This window comes from Gobio gobio, assembly GCF_949357685.1.
Source record: "Gobio gobio genome assembly, chromosome: 7".
Lineage (NCBI taxonomy): Eukaryota > Metazoa > Chordata > Actinopteri > Cypriniformes > Gobionidae > Gobio > Gobio gobio.
Genome location: NC_137103.1, coordinates 55,946,184 through 55,963,683, shown reverse-complemented (window position 1 = coordinate 55,963,683; position 17,500 = coordinate 55,946,184). Strand labels below are relative to the sequence as shown.

At 36.1% G+C, this 17,500-nt stretch overlaps 1 protein-coding gene across 2 annotated transcripts in view; it reads left to right on the top strand.

The window, feature by feature from the left end:
- septin10 (septin 10) overlaps positions 1-17,500 on the top strand; it is a 46,838-nt gene that overhangs the window by 7,937 nt on the left and 21,401 nt on the right. For both annotated transcript variants that reach the window (XM_079821745.1, XM_079821746.1), the window contains 4 exons: positions 1,231-1,426; positions 1,519-1,705; positions 5,911-6,072; positions 11,983-12,079. In XM_079821745.1, the coding sequence (XP_079677871.1) occupies positions 1,231-1,426; positions 1,519-1,705; positions 5,911-6,072; positions 11,983-12,079 (642 nt within the window). The remainder of the gene's footprint in view (positions 1-1,230; positions 1,427-1,518; positions 1,706-5,910; positions 6,073-11,982; positions 12,080-17,500) is intronic.

Below are 17,500 nucleotides of genomic sequence, written 5' to 3'. Positions count from 1 at the left end.
TTCATTTCCTGCCTTCATGAACAATTATATATCACTTATACATTATTAAATACTAAATCAATAGTAGTTATTAGGATTACTGTGGTTTGGAATTGGTCAAATGTGCCTGGAAAAAAAATATGATCAGAAAATCAACGTGCCTAATAATTCTGCACTCCCTGTAAACTCGGAATTATGAGGAAAAAAGTCAGAATTGTGGGATATAAACTCGGAATTATGAGGAAAAAAGTCAGAATTGTGGGATATAAACTCAGAATTATGAGGGGAAAAAGTCAGAATCATGGGATATAAACTCGGAATTGCGGGAAAGTCAGAATCATGGGATAGAAACTCTGAGTTGCGAGGAAAAAAAGTCAGAATCATGGGATATAACGGAGTTGCGAGGGGAAAAAGTCAGAATTGTGGGATATAACAGTTGCGAGGAAAAAAAAGTCAGAATCATGGGATAGAAACTCGGAATTGTGAGGAAAAAAATGAGAATCATGGCATATAAACTCGGAATTATGAGGAAAAAAGTCAGAATTGTGGGATATAAACTCAGAATTGCAAGAAAAAAGTCAGAATCATGGGATATAAACTTGGAATTGTGAGGAAAAAAGTCAGAATTGTGGGATAGAAACTTGAAGTTGCGAGGGGAAAAAAGTCAGAATCATGGGATATTAACTTGAAGTTGCGAGAAAGAAGTAAGAATCATGGGATATAACAGTTGCGAGGGGAAAAAAAGTTAGAATCATGGGATATAAACTTGTAAATGTGAGAAATTCAGAACATTATGGAAAATTTACATTTATGCATTTTGCAGATGCTTTTATCCAAAGCGACCAACAGTGCATGTATTACAGGGACAATCCCCCTGGAGCAACAGGGAGCAAAGTGCCTTGCTCAAGGACACACTGGTGGTGGCGACTGCTGGGATCAAACCAGTAACCTTCTGCATATCAGTTTAGTGGTTTAACCCACTGGACCACCATCTCAAAATTATTGCAATGCAGTTTGTGTGCAAGTCCGGAATAAAGATCGGCCAAAATAAAACTAAAAATGGTCCGGTCGAGCGGTGTATCTCTAATTGCGAGTTTAAATAGGCCTAAATTCTGAGGAAAACAGACAGAATTGTGGGATATAAACCTGCAAAAGTCAGAATTATGAGTTTGTATCTCAGCACTAAGAAAAAAAGAATTCATCGCAATTACTTCTGAAATCATTGATATCGGGAATCTTTCTTTCTCACAGGTGAAACTGGGATTGGCAAATCAACACTGATGGACACGCTTTTCAACACCAATTTTGAGAACTTCGAGTCTTCTCACTTTGAGCCGAAGGTAAAGCTGCGAGCGCAGACGTATGATCTTCAGGAGAGTAATGTTCGTCTGAAGCTCACTGTGGTCAATACCGTGGGCTTTGGGGATCAGATGAACAAGCAGGAGAGGTCAGATTGGATTCTGCAGCGCTTTAGACAGTGATGCACTATTGTTGTATTATATTATTTACATTCATATTGAAGTTCTGTGTCTGTTCCAGTTACCAGCACATAGTGGATTACATTGACACGCAGTTTGAGTCGTATTTACAAGAGGAGCTGAAGATCAAGCGCTCTCTTCACAACTACCACGACTCCAGGATCCACGCCTGCCTGTATTTCATCGCTCCGTCTGGACACTCGCTCAAATCCCTAGATCTGGTCACTATGAAGAAGCTGGACAGTAAGGTTAGACCGTCACGTTTTCCACAAATGCACTCGTAACTAACAGTCAACAGTAAAACGTGATCCTGAACGATATCAATTCACAAACCTCTGGTTATGTTTGACCCACATTCGATCTTCAAACCTTAGGTTAGGTTTTTGGAAAGGCTGGACAAATTTTGTTACTAGGCCTGTCACGATCATGCAAATAATTGTGATTAACGATTTAAATGTTTTGTTCATGTCACTTACAGTGTAAGCCTAATACTAGAGCTGCACAATTCTGGATAAATTAATTAATTATTAAAGGGGTCCTATAATGCCCCTTTTTACAACATATAAAATAGTGCTGGGCGGCATGACCAAAAATGTATATCATAGTATTTTTCTCAATTATACCGGTTTAGCGGTATATGACGGTATTTTTCGCGATTATACCGGTTTCTCGGTATATGACGGTTTTTTTCTCAATTATACCGGTTTTGCGGTATATGACGGTATTTTTCTCAATTATACCGGTTTCTCGGTATATGACGGTATTTTTCTTGATTATACCGGTTTCGCTGTATTTTTCTCAATTATACTGGTTTCTCGGTATATGACGGTATTTTTCTCAATTATACCGGTTTAGCGGTATATGACGGTATTTTTCTCAATTATACCGGTTTCTCGGTATATGACGTTTTTTTTCTCAATTATACCGGTTTCGCGGTATATGACGTTTTTTTTCTCAATTATACCGGTTTTGCGGTATATGACGGTATTTTTCTCAATTATACCGGTTTCTCGGTATATGACGTTTTTTTTCTCAATTATACCGGTTTCGCGGTATATGACGTTTTTTTTCTCAATTATACCGGTTTCACGGTATATGACTGTATTTTTCTCAATTATACTGGTTTTGCGGTATATGACGGTATTTTTCTCAATTATACCGGTTTTGCGGTATAGGACGGTATTTTTCTCAATTATACCGGTTTCGCGGTATATGACGGTATTTTTCTCAATTATACCGGTTTCGCGGTATATGACGGTATTTTTCTCAATTATACCGGTTTCGCGGTATGACGGTATTTTTCTCAATTATACCGGTTTCGCGGTATATGACTGTATTTTTCTCAATTATACCGGTTTCTCTGTATATGACTGTATTTTTCTCAATTATACCGGTTTAGCGATATATGACGGTATTTTTCTCAATTATACCGGTTTCTCTGTATATGACTGTATTTTTCTCAATTATACCGGTTTCGCGATATATGACGGTATTTTTCTCAATTATACCGGTTTCGCGGTATATGACGGTATTTTTCTCAATTATACCGGTTTCGCGGTATATGACGGTATTTTTCTCATATACCGGTTTCGCGGTATATGACGGTATTTTTCTTTATTTTACCGGTTTCGCTGTATATGACAGTATTTTTCTCAATTATACCGGTTTCGCTGTATTTTTCTCAATTATTTGCGGTATATGGCGGTATTTTTCTCAATTATACCGGTTTCCTGGTATATGTGGGTATTTTTCTCAATTATACCGGTTTCACGGTATATGACGGTATTTTTCTCAATTATACCGGTTTCTCTGTATATGACTGTATTTTTCTCAATTATACCGGTTTCGCGATATATGACGGTATTTTTCTCAATTATACCGGTTTCGCGATATATGACGGTATTTTTCTCAATTATACCGGTTTCGCGATATATGACGGTATTTTTCTCAATTATACCGGTTTCGCGATATATGACGGTATTTTTCTCAATTATACCGGTTTCTCTGTATATGACTGTATTTTTCTCAATTATACCGGTTTCGCGGTATATGACGGTATTTTTCTCATATACCGGTTTCGCGGTATATGACGGTATTTTTCTTTATTTTACCGGTTTCGCTGTATATGACAGTATTTTTCTCAATTATACCGGTTTCGCTGTATTTTTCTCAATTATTTGCGGTATATGGCGGTATTTTTCTCAATTATACCGGTTTCCTGGTATATGTGGGTATTTTTCTCAATTATACCGGTTTCACGGTATATGACGGTATTTTTCTCATATACCGGTTTCGCTGTATATTACGGTATTTTTCTCAATTATACCGGTTTCGCGGTATATGGCGGTATTTTTCTCAATTATACCGGTTTCGTGGTATATGACGGTACTTTTCTCAATTATACCGGTTTCGCGGTATATGACGGTATTTTTCTCATATACCGGTTTCGCGGTATATTACGGTATTTTTCTCATTTATACCGGTTTCACGGTATATGGCGGTATTTTTCTCAATTATACCGGTTTCGTGGTATATGTGGGTATTTTTCTCAATTATACCGGTTTCTTTATAAGGCTGGACAATAATAATTATAAGGCTGGACAAATTGTGTTACTAGGCCTGTCACGATCATGCAAATAATTGTGATTAACGATTTAAATGTTTTGTTCATGTCACTTACAGTGTAAGCCTAATACTAGAGCTGCACAATTCTGGATAAATTAATAAATTATTAAAGGGGTCCTATAATGCCCCTTTTTACAAGATGTAAAATAAGACCCCAGAGTGTGTATGTGAAGTTTTAGCTCAAAATACACCCCAGATCATGTGTTAAAATTGTCACTTTTGACCGGTTTTGTGTGTGTCCCTTTAAATGCAAATGAGCTCCTTTCTGGAAGAGGGTGGAGCTTCAAGAGCTCATATTAGCAGCTCAGATTGCATATAATATAATCTAATTAGTATAGCCTGTCAACAGACTACAAATTTTAATCGCGATTAATCGCACCCTTTCGACTCCCAAGATCATCTGTGTGACGTAAATTATGTTAATGACGCAATATTGAGTGCTTTATTAATTTATTTGCGTCAAATAATTTTAATGTGTTAATGCGTTAACGTTGACTGCACTTTATAAAACAAAACATACCTAACCCTTACCAGAAAACCTTTATTGTAGGTGGTCAAACACTAAATTATTAAATACAATATAGTTATAAATACATATATTTTGTTGAAGTGTGAGAAACCGTTTTACCTCACAAGAGTTTGAGGACCAGACCGTTCAGACATGACCTGAAGGCATCAGTAGATAAGATTATTCCTGCTGACCTTCTGTGGATGAAGACAGCGGTCAGGATTGTTTTATCTGCTCAATGTCTGGACGAGACGTCTGAGATCGAGTAAACATCCTTATTTTTAAACTTGTGTTGCTGAGTGGACTCAATCATGCATTTAACCTCTTAACTGTCACCCCCCTTTTTGAAAATAGTCATGAAAATGCACTATCTAAACTTAAAGGGCTGTAATTCAAGAATGCTTTGGAATATATACCTAAATTTGGTCTTGTTTTAAGGAAGACACTCGGCAGATTATTGCTGAAGTATTGCTGAAGGGAGCATTTCAAAATATGAAAGTATGAAAAAGTTATGGAAGTTTAAATTTACTGTTAATGAAAAATACTGTACTAAATATTTTATTATATTTTATATAAAATATATATTTTACAAAAAAAATGTGACTCTGAAATTACTATAAAATCAAAGCCATATGTCTAACCAAGTTGTGTTCCAAATTTGAAATTGATATCACGCAAATTAAAGTCCCCATGAGATTTTGTTTAGGCGCTGTACCAAAAATAGCCACCGGGTGTCACACATTCCATTGATCGTTTTGTTTTTTTAAAGCATTTTCCTGTAAATTTCTGTCCAAATGTCACTTCCATCACAAAACAGTCACCAAATATGGACCCTTGAGACTCAGTCCTTTCCGACGATATATGTTTTGTCAATATTATAAAAGATTTTGATTATAAAGTAGTTAAAATAAATGTTGTAATATGAAACATGACACCGCCCACTAGGGGGAGGAGCCCGGTTGAAGAATTTAAAGTACCGTTTCCATGGTAACGCAACGTCTGATTTCAAAACGGCTTTCACAGGATGAATTTTGAATTCATTAGCTTTCGAATGATACCTAATTTATGATAATTACTCAAATATATGATACGAAAAACGGCGGAAAAAAGAGCGCCAGGCGTCGCGCCAGCGGGACGGTGACGGTTAAGAGTTTTTAAAAGCCTCTCAGTCACTATGTCAGATTCAGTCACTTTAATATAATAATAATAATAGTACGGTTGGGCTTTGTTCTCTGTACGGCAGAAGGAATGTCATAAATGTTAGTTCTAAAACCAAACCCATTTATTTCAGTGTTTTCTCGCTCTGGTTCTGCTCCTCAGGTCAACATCATTCCCGTCATCGCTAAAGCCGACACCATCTCCAAGAGCGAGTTGCACAAGTTCAAGATCAAGATCATGAGCGAGCTGGTCAGCAACGGCGTGCAGATCTACCAGTTCCCGATTGACGATGAAACGGTGGCGAAGATCAACACAGCGATGAACGTGAGTTCTGGAGATCGCATTGAAATCAGTGTTAATTTTGACAGCAAATTTTGATTTAGTTTTAGTCACAGTCTTTTGACTAAAATGCTATTTAGTTTTAGTCATATTTTAGTCTCCTGAATTGTTTTTAGTTTTAGTCTAGTTTTAGTCGACTAAAATCTAATGAGTTTAGTTCAATTGTAATACATTAAGCGTTACATAACCGACTGTCACTTGAACTGACATTGACATAATTTTGTCTTTGACATTAAAAATACACGAAAGAGCTCAATTCACTTTGTTTGTTTTTTAAAAACATCTATATAGTTTTTTATAACTTTGTATTTCTGTTTTAGTTAGTAGGCCATATCAGGTTAAGCTAAAGCTTCGAATAAGTTTGTTTATTTTTTTATTTTTATTTCAGTTAACATTTATTTAATTTCAAGTAATGAAGATTTTTAGTGAACTATTATAACCCTGATACTTTATTGAATATGTGTCAAATACTGGTCTTTCCTCCTGAATGTGAATTAAATGGGAATGAAATTAAATACAGTTTATTGTGTAACCAAAAACGAATATATAATGCATGACTTTTAATTATAAACAAGCTTGAAATACACCGGGACTCTTATTTTGAAATGTTTGTGCCTCTGTTGCAGTTGCAGGAGCTCATTCAAGTTCAGGAGATAAAATATGCATTGTTACAACCGTCTAAAACATATTACAATATAAACATGGTAAAGTAAACATTATTCATCAGCATTAGTTCATAAACAATAGTCTGGCATAAATGTGTGTTATTGATTGATTGAGCCGCTCTGGAGCTGGATTGGGTGTGTGTGTGTGTGTTTTCCAGCGGTTAGATCAGTTCAGTTCTGACTGGATCGCTTCTCTAATCGTCCCTCCCCAACATTTTCGTCTCGTTTTTATTTGTTGACGAAAATGACAGTTGATTTTCGTTATAGTTTTTGTCATCCAACACTAGTTTTTATTTAGTTATCGTCTCGTTTTCGTCAGTGAAAACAGGTCGTTGACGAAAATTATGACAAATTATTCGTCAACAAAATTAACACTGCTTGAAATAAAGATTTTCAAGTGATCACATTCATGTAAATCTGGATTTTGCACACACAAGTTGTAAAGTATTAGTTTAAATGTAGTAATGCACATTTGGTAGTTGTGCACATTAATAATTTGGCTTATTCACTGCTAGTAAGCTCGAAAAGGAAGTCTCAAAATCCAAATGAGTTAATGAATGCATGCGTCACCTGATCCACAAACGTGCATCTTTTGTGTTGCATGCGCAAATTATGATACACTCATCCCAGGGGTGTCCATAGTCCGGTCCGCGGGCCAAATGTGGCCCGGGGATGAATTTCAAACAGCCCGCAGCTTGTCTATTAAAATATATTATATGTGGCAGTACTAGATTTTGGGCTAGCGCCAACAGTAACGCGCCAAAAGCACAACGAACCAACGCAACTTGCAAGCTTTGAGTCTGAACCATAGACCGTAAAAAAAAATTGTCTGAACAAATCTGTTTACTTGCTGTCTGAGTTTCTCGATCACATGACCACTAAACAGCCCATGAGAAGCATTCGAGTTCGGCGTAGAGGTCTCCGGTAAAAGCTGCAGCTCTGTGATTTAATTTAGTTTAAAGCCAGTTAAACAGCGCTGACTTGATCAACAACACTAACATACAAATCAGGAGAAACACTGAGCCGATCCAGTTTCAACCAACATTTAGCATGGATTTACTGTGGTAACACGAACTGTAACCGTGGTATTTTGTCAGAAATGTAGGTTAATATCTAATAGGGATGCGACAATACAGTTAGTCCACGGTTCAATACATACCTCGGTTTTTAACCACGGTTTTTGGTTCGGTTCGGTTCTGATGGCTTGTCACATCAGTTTTTTGTTATTCTATTCTTAGGCGACAGGAACAGCAAGAGGTTAAGGAGAAAAAAGGCAATTTTTTATTGCAATACTCTTTCTTTATTTTACTTAAAAGAATTGAAAACCCTTACTTAAACTTAAAACTTTACTTAAAAAAAAAAACCCTTGTACACATTCCTAGTGTAATGTAAAATATAAAATAAATATATATAAAGATTTACACTGGCAGAATTACAACAGTAGTACTTCAGCATTTAAGTATGAAATTGAATAAATAAATGTAAAAATAAAACACTACATAGACTTCACTATAAAATATACACTGATTCTTATTAAAGCTACTGTATTAGTTTTTCAGTCAAGAGCAGTGAGTGATTTTCTCTTTGTCTTTTGTTGTTATATTAACATTAAACGGATAGTTTATTCAAAAATGAAAATACTTTCTTCGAGAAATGAATACAGGTTTGGAACAATATTAGAGTGAGTAAATAATGACATCATTTTAGAGGTGAACTGTCCCTTTAAGGACAGCGTGTTCACTATAGGCTGCGCCGCTGTCAATTAAAGACTTGCACGCATCTAATATACACACACACACACACAATTTTACTTTCACTTTAGACATAACTGACTGTGTTTATGTCAACCTTGTGTGTATTTGACAGTATTAGCGCAGCAACACTACTTAGTCCAGTAAATCACGTGTTTGACAGGCGTTTAGTGCGCGCGCTCGGAAAAGCACATGTTAAAACCGCGCACGCAAATGAACCGGCAAGGCTTTAAAACGCATGCAAAAATGAACTTTCGTGATTGTGAATATCTATAGTGTTCCATGAGCAGAGGTGGGTAGAGTAGCCAAAATCTGTACTCAAGTAAAAGTACAAGTACTTACTGAAATATTTACTCAAGTAAAAGTAAAAGTAACAATCATAATATTTACTTGAGTAAGAGTAAAAAAGTATTCGATGAGAACTACTCAAGTAGTTAGTTACTAGTTGCTTTCGATATGATTGATAAGAAGCGAAAACCCTGAATTTCAGGCTACTTGGAGAGCTTTCACACACCTCTCGGTAACACTTTACAATAAGGTTGTATTAGTTAACATGAACTAACCATGAACAACACCTCTGTTCAGCATAAGTTAATCTTTGTCAACGTTAGATCATAAAAATCCAGCTGATTTCACAGTGCATTAACTAATGTTAACAATATTTGAATATTGCATTAGTAAATGTTTAAATTAACATAAAGATAAATAAGTGCTTTATAAGTGCAGTTCATTATTAGTTCATGTTAACTAATGTAAGCTAATGAACCGTGTGTGTGTGTGTGTGATGGTTAAACAGTGTAATTTAATGGTGTGCTGGGCTAACTAGAGCTCTTCTTAAAACATACTTTGTTCTTATATTTCTATATAGGCTATTCTTTAGGTAGGAATAAAATACAATACCGTTTTTATTTGTATGTATTTTCTACACTTCAGACAGGTGTCTGTCCGGATTTGTGTATTTATGCAAGACGTCACATTAGGCTATTCTATTTGTTTCGTTTTGTGAAGAAAAGGATATGTAAATGTGAAGATGTGAACGTTTGTTCGTGGACGTGTGTTGTTTGGAGGATTCAAACGATTTGTCATTGCTTGCACAAGAGCGCATATGAGGAAAACACTCGGACAGTGTGTGAAATAGTATTATAATAAGGGAAAATTTCCCATAGTTACCAAATGACCGTTAATAGTGTTCAAATATAGGCATCATTGTGACACTTACCGCTACATGTTCTTTTCAGGGTGGAATTCTTGTATGCTGAGAGACGTCAGTTCGTTTTGGTGCACACAACATGCATCGCATTATGAAACTATTCTTTTTGACATCTTGGAGTGAAAACATAGACTGAACTTGAGGCCCGTAGCTCACACACATCTTCCTCTGCTTCGGCCATCATCTTCCGACTAAACGCGCGCTAATTATAATTGGGTGATGCGTAGTCACCTCTCGCGAAGCAGCCACTCCAACGTTTCACGAGACTTGCGAAAGTCATATTTACTTATTTTAAAATATATAATATAATTATTACCATTTGACAGTAACGGAGGAACGCCACCGAATGTAACTAAGTAAAAGTACAGTTTTTTCACAAGAAATGTACTTGAGTAAAAGTACCCATCTTTAAATCTACTCTAAAAGTACAAGTTATCCAAAAAATGTACTCAAGTAAATGTACCGAAGTAAATGTAATTCGTTACTACCCACCTCTGTCCATGAGTATAACTCTACCACTGACCTGTGATGTGAATGTATGTCGCGTTGTTCAGTAGGCCATTGGGATGGAGGCAAATCATAGCATTTGTAGAAAAATTATTATTTAATGAAAAACCGAGAAACCGCAATTCACAAGCGCGTATTGAACGGTGAATGCCGTACCGAACGGTTCAATATTATATTGAGAATTGTGGCATCCCCCTAATATCTAATTTTATAACATTTTTAATGTAGACATGTATTAAATTAATAATAAAGGCCAAAATTACAGACTATTTTTTTCATAAACTTGCAGTTTTGTACCTTTTGTATTTATATTAAACGTGTTTATAGACTAAATACCAAATACCAAAAAAATTAAAAAAATATTTCTATATCGAACGGCTTGTTCGATATAGAAATATATATTTTTATTTTTTTACCTTGCAGTGAAGGTGTCGTGTGCACTGCAAAAAATGCTTTTCTTACTTAGTATTTTTGTCGTTTTTCCAGTCCAAATATAAAAAATTCTTAAATCAAGATGCTTTTACTAGATAAGTAAAATGACATAAGATATTTTTAACAGTTTTTAAGACGCCGCGTCAAAATAAAAAAACTAACCGAGGCGTTTTTTAAAAAAAATTACGCTTTTACGCCTGGCATTTTGCGCATCCGTGTGCACACTCACATTGCCGCGCTTTGTTTAGTCACGAGGCGTTAAACGTCTGCGATAAACGCGCGCAAAAATCGTCCCGTTGTGAAAAGGCCTTTATTTCTGTTTGGGACAGAAACAAGGTCCTTTTTCTTACCCCATTTGCAGATAATTTTGCTTGTTTTAAGCTAAAACTCACTTCATTTAGATTTTTTTTCCCCAGAAATCAAGAAAAAATATTGTATGTCATTTCACTTATCTAATAAAAGCATCTTGATTTAAGAATTTTAGATATTTGGACTGGAAAAACGACAAAAATACTAAGTAAGAAAAGCATTTTTTGTGGTTTTACCGGTGGTGATCTAAGTAGATTAACTCGTTAATTTAAATAAGAATAGAGTTCTAACTCAGTAATAATATTTAAATTCCACCCTTTAAAACTGAGGTTGTTGAAAGTTTTACAGATATTGTTGTCTATATCAAGCTACTCTACTGTCAGCTCAAGCTTTCCAAGAAACAAAACATGTAATTATATATATATATATATTAGGGCTGTCAAAAGATTAATCGCGGTTAATCGCTTCCAAAATAAAAGTTTGTTTACATAATATATGTGTGTCTGTACTCTGTTAATTATTATTTATATATAAATACACACACAAGCATGTATATATTTAAGAAAAAAATATTATTTTTATATATAAAACATTTATATTTAAATATATTATAGATTATATAAATGTATATACATGCAAATATTTCTTAAATATATACATGAATGTGTGTGTATTTATATAAAAATAATAATTAACAGAGTACACGCACATATATTATGTAAACACAAACTTTTATATAAATATAATAGGAACCGGCCCCCAGGTGTATCCACAGCGTTGAATCTGACCCCCTTTTTAAACAGTTTGGACACCCCTGACTTATACAAAAGAAAACATTTTGCTGTGTAATTCTGAATGTTCCCACACACAGGGTGAAAGGCATTTGTTTGTCTTTTCTCCCACAGTTAAAATGAACAGATGCTGTGTGCACAGAATGACAGAAAAATATAGTTTTGTGTTTAAAACTGAAGGATAATGCCCTTGTTTTGAGTTTGTCAATGTTTGGTTTGCTCTTTTCCAGGGTCATCTTCCGTTTGCTGTGGTTGGCAGTACGGAGGAGGTGAATATCGGGAATAAGATGGTGAAGGCGAGGCAGTATCCCTGGGGAGTCGTGCAGGGTGAGGCTTCGATTACAGAAACTCTGCCGTCTGACCAATGAGTCAACGAGTGTGTGTTTACATGCACGTTCTTAAAACGTCTGTGCTCAATGAGTCGATAACACACTTGCACATGTAAGCGTGTTAAACCATTTTCCTTTATAAACGGCGTAAGAATAAACTGACGCATTTTTGCACATTACCCAGATCTCCCAGCACCCAAAAATGAAAATGACCCCATGATTTACTCACACTCAAGCCATCCTAGGTGTGTTCGACATTCTTCTTTCAGTTATTAAAAAATATCCTGGCTCTTCCGAGCTTTATAATGGGAGTGAATGGGGAATGAGATTTTGAAGCCCAAAAAGTGCATCCATTCATCATAAAAGTGCATCCATCCATCCATCATAAAAGTGCGTCCATCCATCATAAAAGTGCATCCATCCATCATAAAAGTGCATCTGTCCATCATAAAAGTGCGTCCATCCATCATAAAAGTGCATCTGTCCATCATAAAAGTGCATCTGTCCATCATAAAAGTGCATCTATCCATCATAAAAGTGCATCCATCCATCATAAAAGTGCATCCATTCATCATAAAAGTGCATCTATCCATCATAAAAGTGCATCCATCCATCATAAAAGTGCATCTATCCATCATAAAAGTGCATCCATTCATCATAAAAGTGCATCTATCCATCATAAAAGTGCATCCATCCATCATAAAAGTGCATCCATTCATCATAAAAGTGCATCTATCCATCATAAAAGTGCATCCATCCATCATAAAAGTGCATCCATCCATCATAAAAGTGCGTCCATCCATCATAAAAGTGCGTCCATCCATCATAAAAGTGCGTCCATCCATCATAAAAGTGCATCCTTCCATCATAAAAGTGCATCCATTCATCATAAAAGTGCATCTATCCATCCATCATAAAAGTGCATCTATCCATCATAAAAGTGCATCCATCCATCATAAAAGTGCATCCATTCATCATAAAAGTGCATCTATCCATCATAAAAGTGCATCCATCCATCATAAAAGTGCATCCATCCATCATAAAAGTGCGTCCATCCATCATAAAAGTGCGTCCATCCATCATAAAAGTGCGTCCATCCATCATAAAAGTGCATCCTTCCATCATAAAAGTGCATCCATTCATCATAAAAGTGCATCTATCCATCCATCATAAAAGTGCATCCATCCATCATAAAAGTGCATCCATCCATCCATCATAAAAGTGCATCTATCCATCATAAAAGTGCATCCATCCATCATAAAAGTGCATCCATCCATCCATCATAAAAGTGCATCCATCCATCCATCATAAAAGTGCATCCATCCATCATAAAAGTGCGTCCATCCATCATAAAAGTGCGTCCATCCATCATAAAAGTGCATCCATCCATCATAAAAGTGCATCTATCCATCATAAAAGTGCATCCTTCCATCATAAAAGTGCATCCATTCATCATAAAAGTGCATCTATCCATCCATCATAAAAGTGCATCCATCCATCATAAAAGTGCATCCATCCATCCATCATAAAAGTGCATCTATCCATCATAAAAGTGCATCCATCCATCATAAAAGTGCATCCATTCATCATAAAAGTGCATCCATCCATCCATCATAAAAGTGCATCCATCCATCATAAAAGTGCATCCATCCATCATAAAAGTGCATCCATTCATCATAAAAGTGCATCCATCCATCCATCCATCATAAAAGTGCATCCATCCATCCATCATAAAAGTGCATCCATCCATCCATCATAAAAGTGCATCCATCCATCATAAAAGTGCATCCATCCATCATAAAAGTGCGTCCATCCATCATAAAAGTGCGTCCATCCATCATAAAAGTGCATCCATCCATCATAAAAGTGCATCTATCCATCATAAAAGTGCATCCATCCATCATAAAAGTGCATCCATTCATCATAAAAGTGCATCTATCCATCCATCATAAAAGTGCATCCATCCATCATAAAAGTGCATCTATCCATCATAAAAGTGCATCTATCCATCATAAAAGTGCATCCATTCATCATAAAAGTGCATCTATCCATCCATCATAAAAGTGCATCCATCCATCATAAAAGTGCATCCATCCATCCATCATAAAAGTGCATCTATCCATCATAAAAGTGCATCCATCCATCATAAAAGTGCATCCATTCATCATAAAAGTGCATCCATTCATCATAAAAGTGCATCCATCCATCCATCATAAAAGTGCATCCATCCATCCATCATAAAAGTGCATCCATCCATCATAAAAGTGCATCCATCCATCCATCATAAAAGTGCATCCATCTATCCATCATAAAAGTGCATCCATCCATCCATCATAAAAGTGCATCCATTCATCATAAAAGTGCATCCATCCATCCATCATAAAAGTGCATCCATCCATCCATCATAAAAGTGCATCCATCCATTCATCATAAAAGTGCATCCATTCATCATAAAAGTGCATCCATCCATCCATCATAAAAGTGCATCCATCCATCCATCATAAAAGTGCATCCATCCATTCATCATAAAAGTGCATCCATCCATCATAAAAGTGCATCCATCCATCCATCATAAAAGTGCATCTATCCATCATAAAAGTGCATCCATCCATCATAAAAGTGCATCCATTCATCATAAAAGTGCATCCATTCATCATAAAAGTGCATCCATCCATCCATCATAAAAGTGCATCCATCCATCCATCATAAAAGTGCATCCATCCATCATAAAAGTGCATCCATCCATCCATCATAAAAGTGCATCCATCCATCCATCATAAAAGTGCATCCATCCATCCATCATAAAAGTGCATCCATCCATCATAAAAGTGCATCCATCCATCCATCATAAAAGTGCATCCATTCATCATAAAAGTGCATCCATCCATCCATCATAAAAGTGCATCCATCCATCCATCATAAAAGTGCATCCATCCATTCATCATAAAAGTACATCCATCCATCATAAAAGTGCAGTCATAATTTTGACTTAAAATCCAAAATTTTGATTTTTTTTTTTAAAGTCCTGATTTCAATTATTCATCTCAAAATGACTTAGCATGTCATATATTCAACATTTTATCTGTTAACTGTCTTGGCATGTCGTATTTTTGACTTTTTATCTAATAATGAGGACTTTTAAAATCATATTTTCAACATTTTGTCTTATAATTATGATTAAGAATGAATTCAATTATGATATGAAATATAATTGAAATGAGCTGGTCAGTAATATAGTTGAATATTTAGTATCCCCGACTGAGCAAGCCAAGAGTGACATCTGACCGACTGACCCTTTAACCTGTGTTCTGTCGGCTTATTGAAGTGCTTATGTGTGATATACGACAGCAAAGCGTGCTTATACGGCAGATTTAAGCACATTCAGCCACAGTGAGAAATAATCACACACTCTGACTTTTTCTAGACCCAAGAAATCATCACAACTCCCATAATAAGCAGAATACTCTTATTGATGGATGCTTAAAGCTACACTGTGTAACTTTTTTAGTTTATTCTTAGCTAAAAACACTTAGTTCTTTCAAAGATATATGTGCTCATTAATGTATATTTACTTCTTTCAAGTAATAAAGTATTCTCGTAAGTTTATAATATGCCATTGAAAACACATACGGGTGAGGGTTCGAATGCGGGTCGCCATGTTGCCCCTCCATCTTGAAAGTACATTAGCCAAAGAGGGACATACCCGTAAATTCAAGCTTCGCCTTTGGCGTTTTAACACTCGATGGCACCGTGACGAATGTGGACGAGGTCGAACTGGAAGCCATGTTAATCTTGGACTAAATCGGCCACCGTAGGAGTTAAAACGAAATCGGAAATGAGAGGAACAGAAACTAATATTCACTGGATGGTCATATACAAGTTCACCACTAGATGAGGGAAAATATCACACAGTGTAGCTTTAAATTTTTTGACATCACCACTGGGGAATAACCGTGTTTTTATAATTTGTGGTTTACTTGCATTGCCAGTTTATTGATTTGCAGGTAAACAGTTAAATCAGGTTATTTCAATAAACTTGTATTGGTAGTTATCAGTTTATTGGTGTGCATGCAGACATGCTCAATCACTCGCCTGAGATCTGTCAGTGTAAAGTCTTGTGAAATGAATTCTCATCCACGTTATTATGGCTAAGAACCGCCCACTTGACACATAAAGTGAGTAAATATTGATAATAAATCCGTGTGAATCTCAGTCTACAAGGACATGCTGGAATTAACAGTGTTCTGTTTTGTTTCTTATTTAGAGATGCTGTAGGATGAAATAGGGCTGTACGATTAATCGAAAAATAACCGAAACCGACATTCAGAACCTCTAACCGACGTATTTTTCCCATGTGGGTTATTTCGGTTTTCACGTGACTCCGCCCCGTCAGTCACATCAAGTGCAGTTTTCAGGCACACACAGAGATGCAGGAGCAGTTATCTGTGTTTATAGATGCTCAGAATCACTATAGTAACTGCAGGTTTTACACAGTTTATACAGGTCAGTTAATCGCTGTTCTTATAGCCTACGCGCTGACACACACACACACACACAGACGGCGCGCGCAAGCCCCGAAGCCGCTTTCACTTTCGTGCTCATAAAGTTTGTCAAGTAAATGCGTTCAAAGGCTTGCCAGTTTCAACATTTAAAGCGATTGTGAACTATTCAACAACAACAATACGGAAAACTTCTCCGTTCAGTGCTCAGCTTCTTTCAGTGACAGAGCCGAGTCGTGTCGCGTCTCTGAAAACGCGCGCGCCCTGAAGGCAGATCTCTCACCTGCGTCCTCACAAAGCTTTGTCATTTGTATGTGGTTTAAGCCCTGCCAGTTTGAACATTAAAGCGAGTTTCGACCATCAGATGTGTATTATGTTGAACTAATGTATGATATATTTTGACAAACGAACACTCAGACAGAAGCTGTGACTAAAGTAAAGTCACTAAAGTAGCTTAGAAACTCAACCGTTATAATCATACATTTTAATACCTTTGAAGTACAAACCACAGCTTCATAATGAATAGAGACGGTAAGAGTAATTCTCACACACAATCACTCTCTCATTAATGCATTCAGATAAATGTAATGTAGGCCTACAGTGTTAATTTATCTGTATCTGATGTACAACAAACAGAAATCTGCTCCATAGACAATAACTGCTGAAAGTGAACCGTTTCCTTCAAGTGTTTTAAAATCACAATGCACTTTTTCATTAGAAAAAAAAATTCCACCTTTAATAGTAGAAAATATTTACAGCACAAACCTCATCAGTGAACTTACTCAAAAACCTTATGAGGGCAAAAATAAATAAATAATAATCGTTCATTAATCGTAATCGAGGTCAAATGTTCAATTAATCGAGGTTTTTATTTTTGGTCAAATCGTTACAGCCCTAGGATGAAATTATATTTGGCGCTC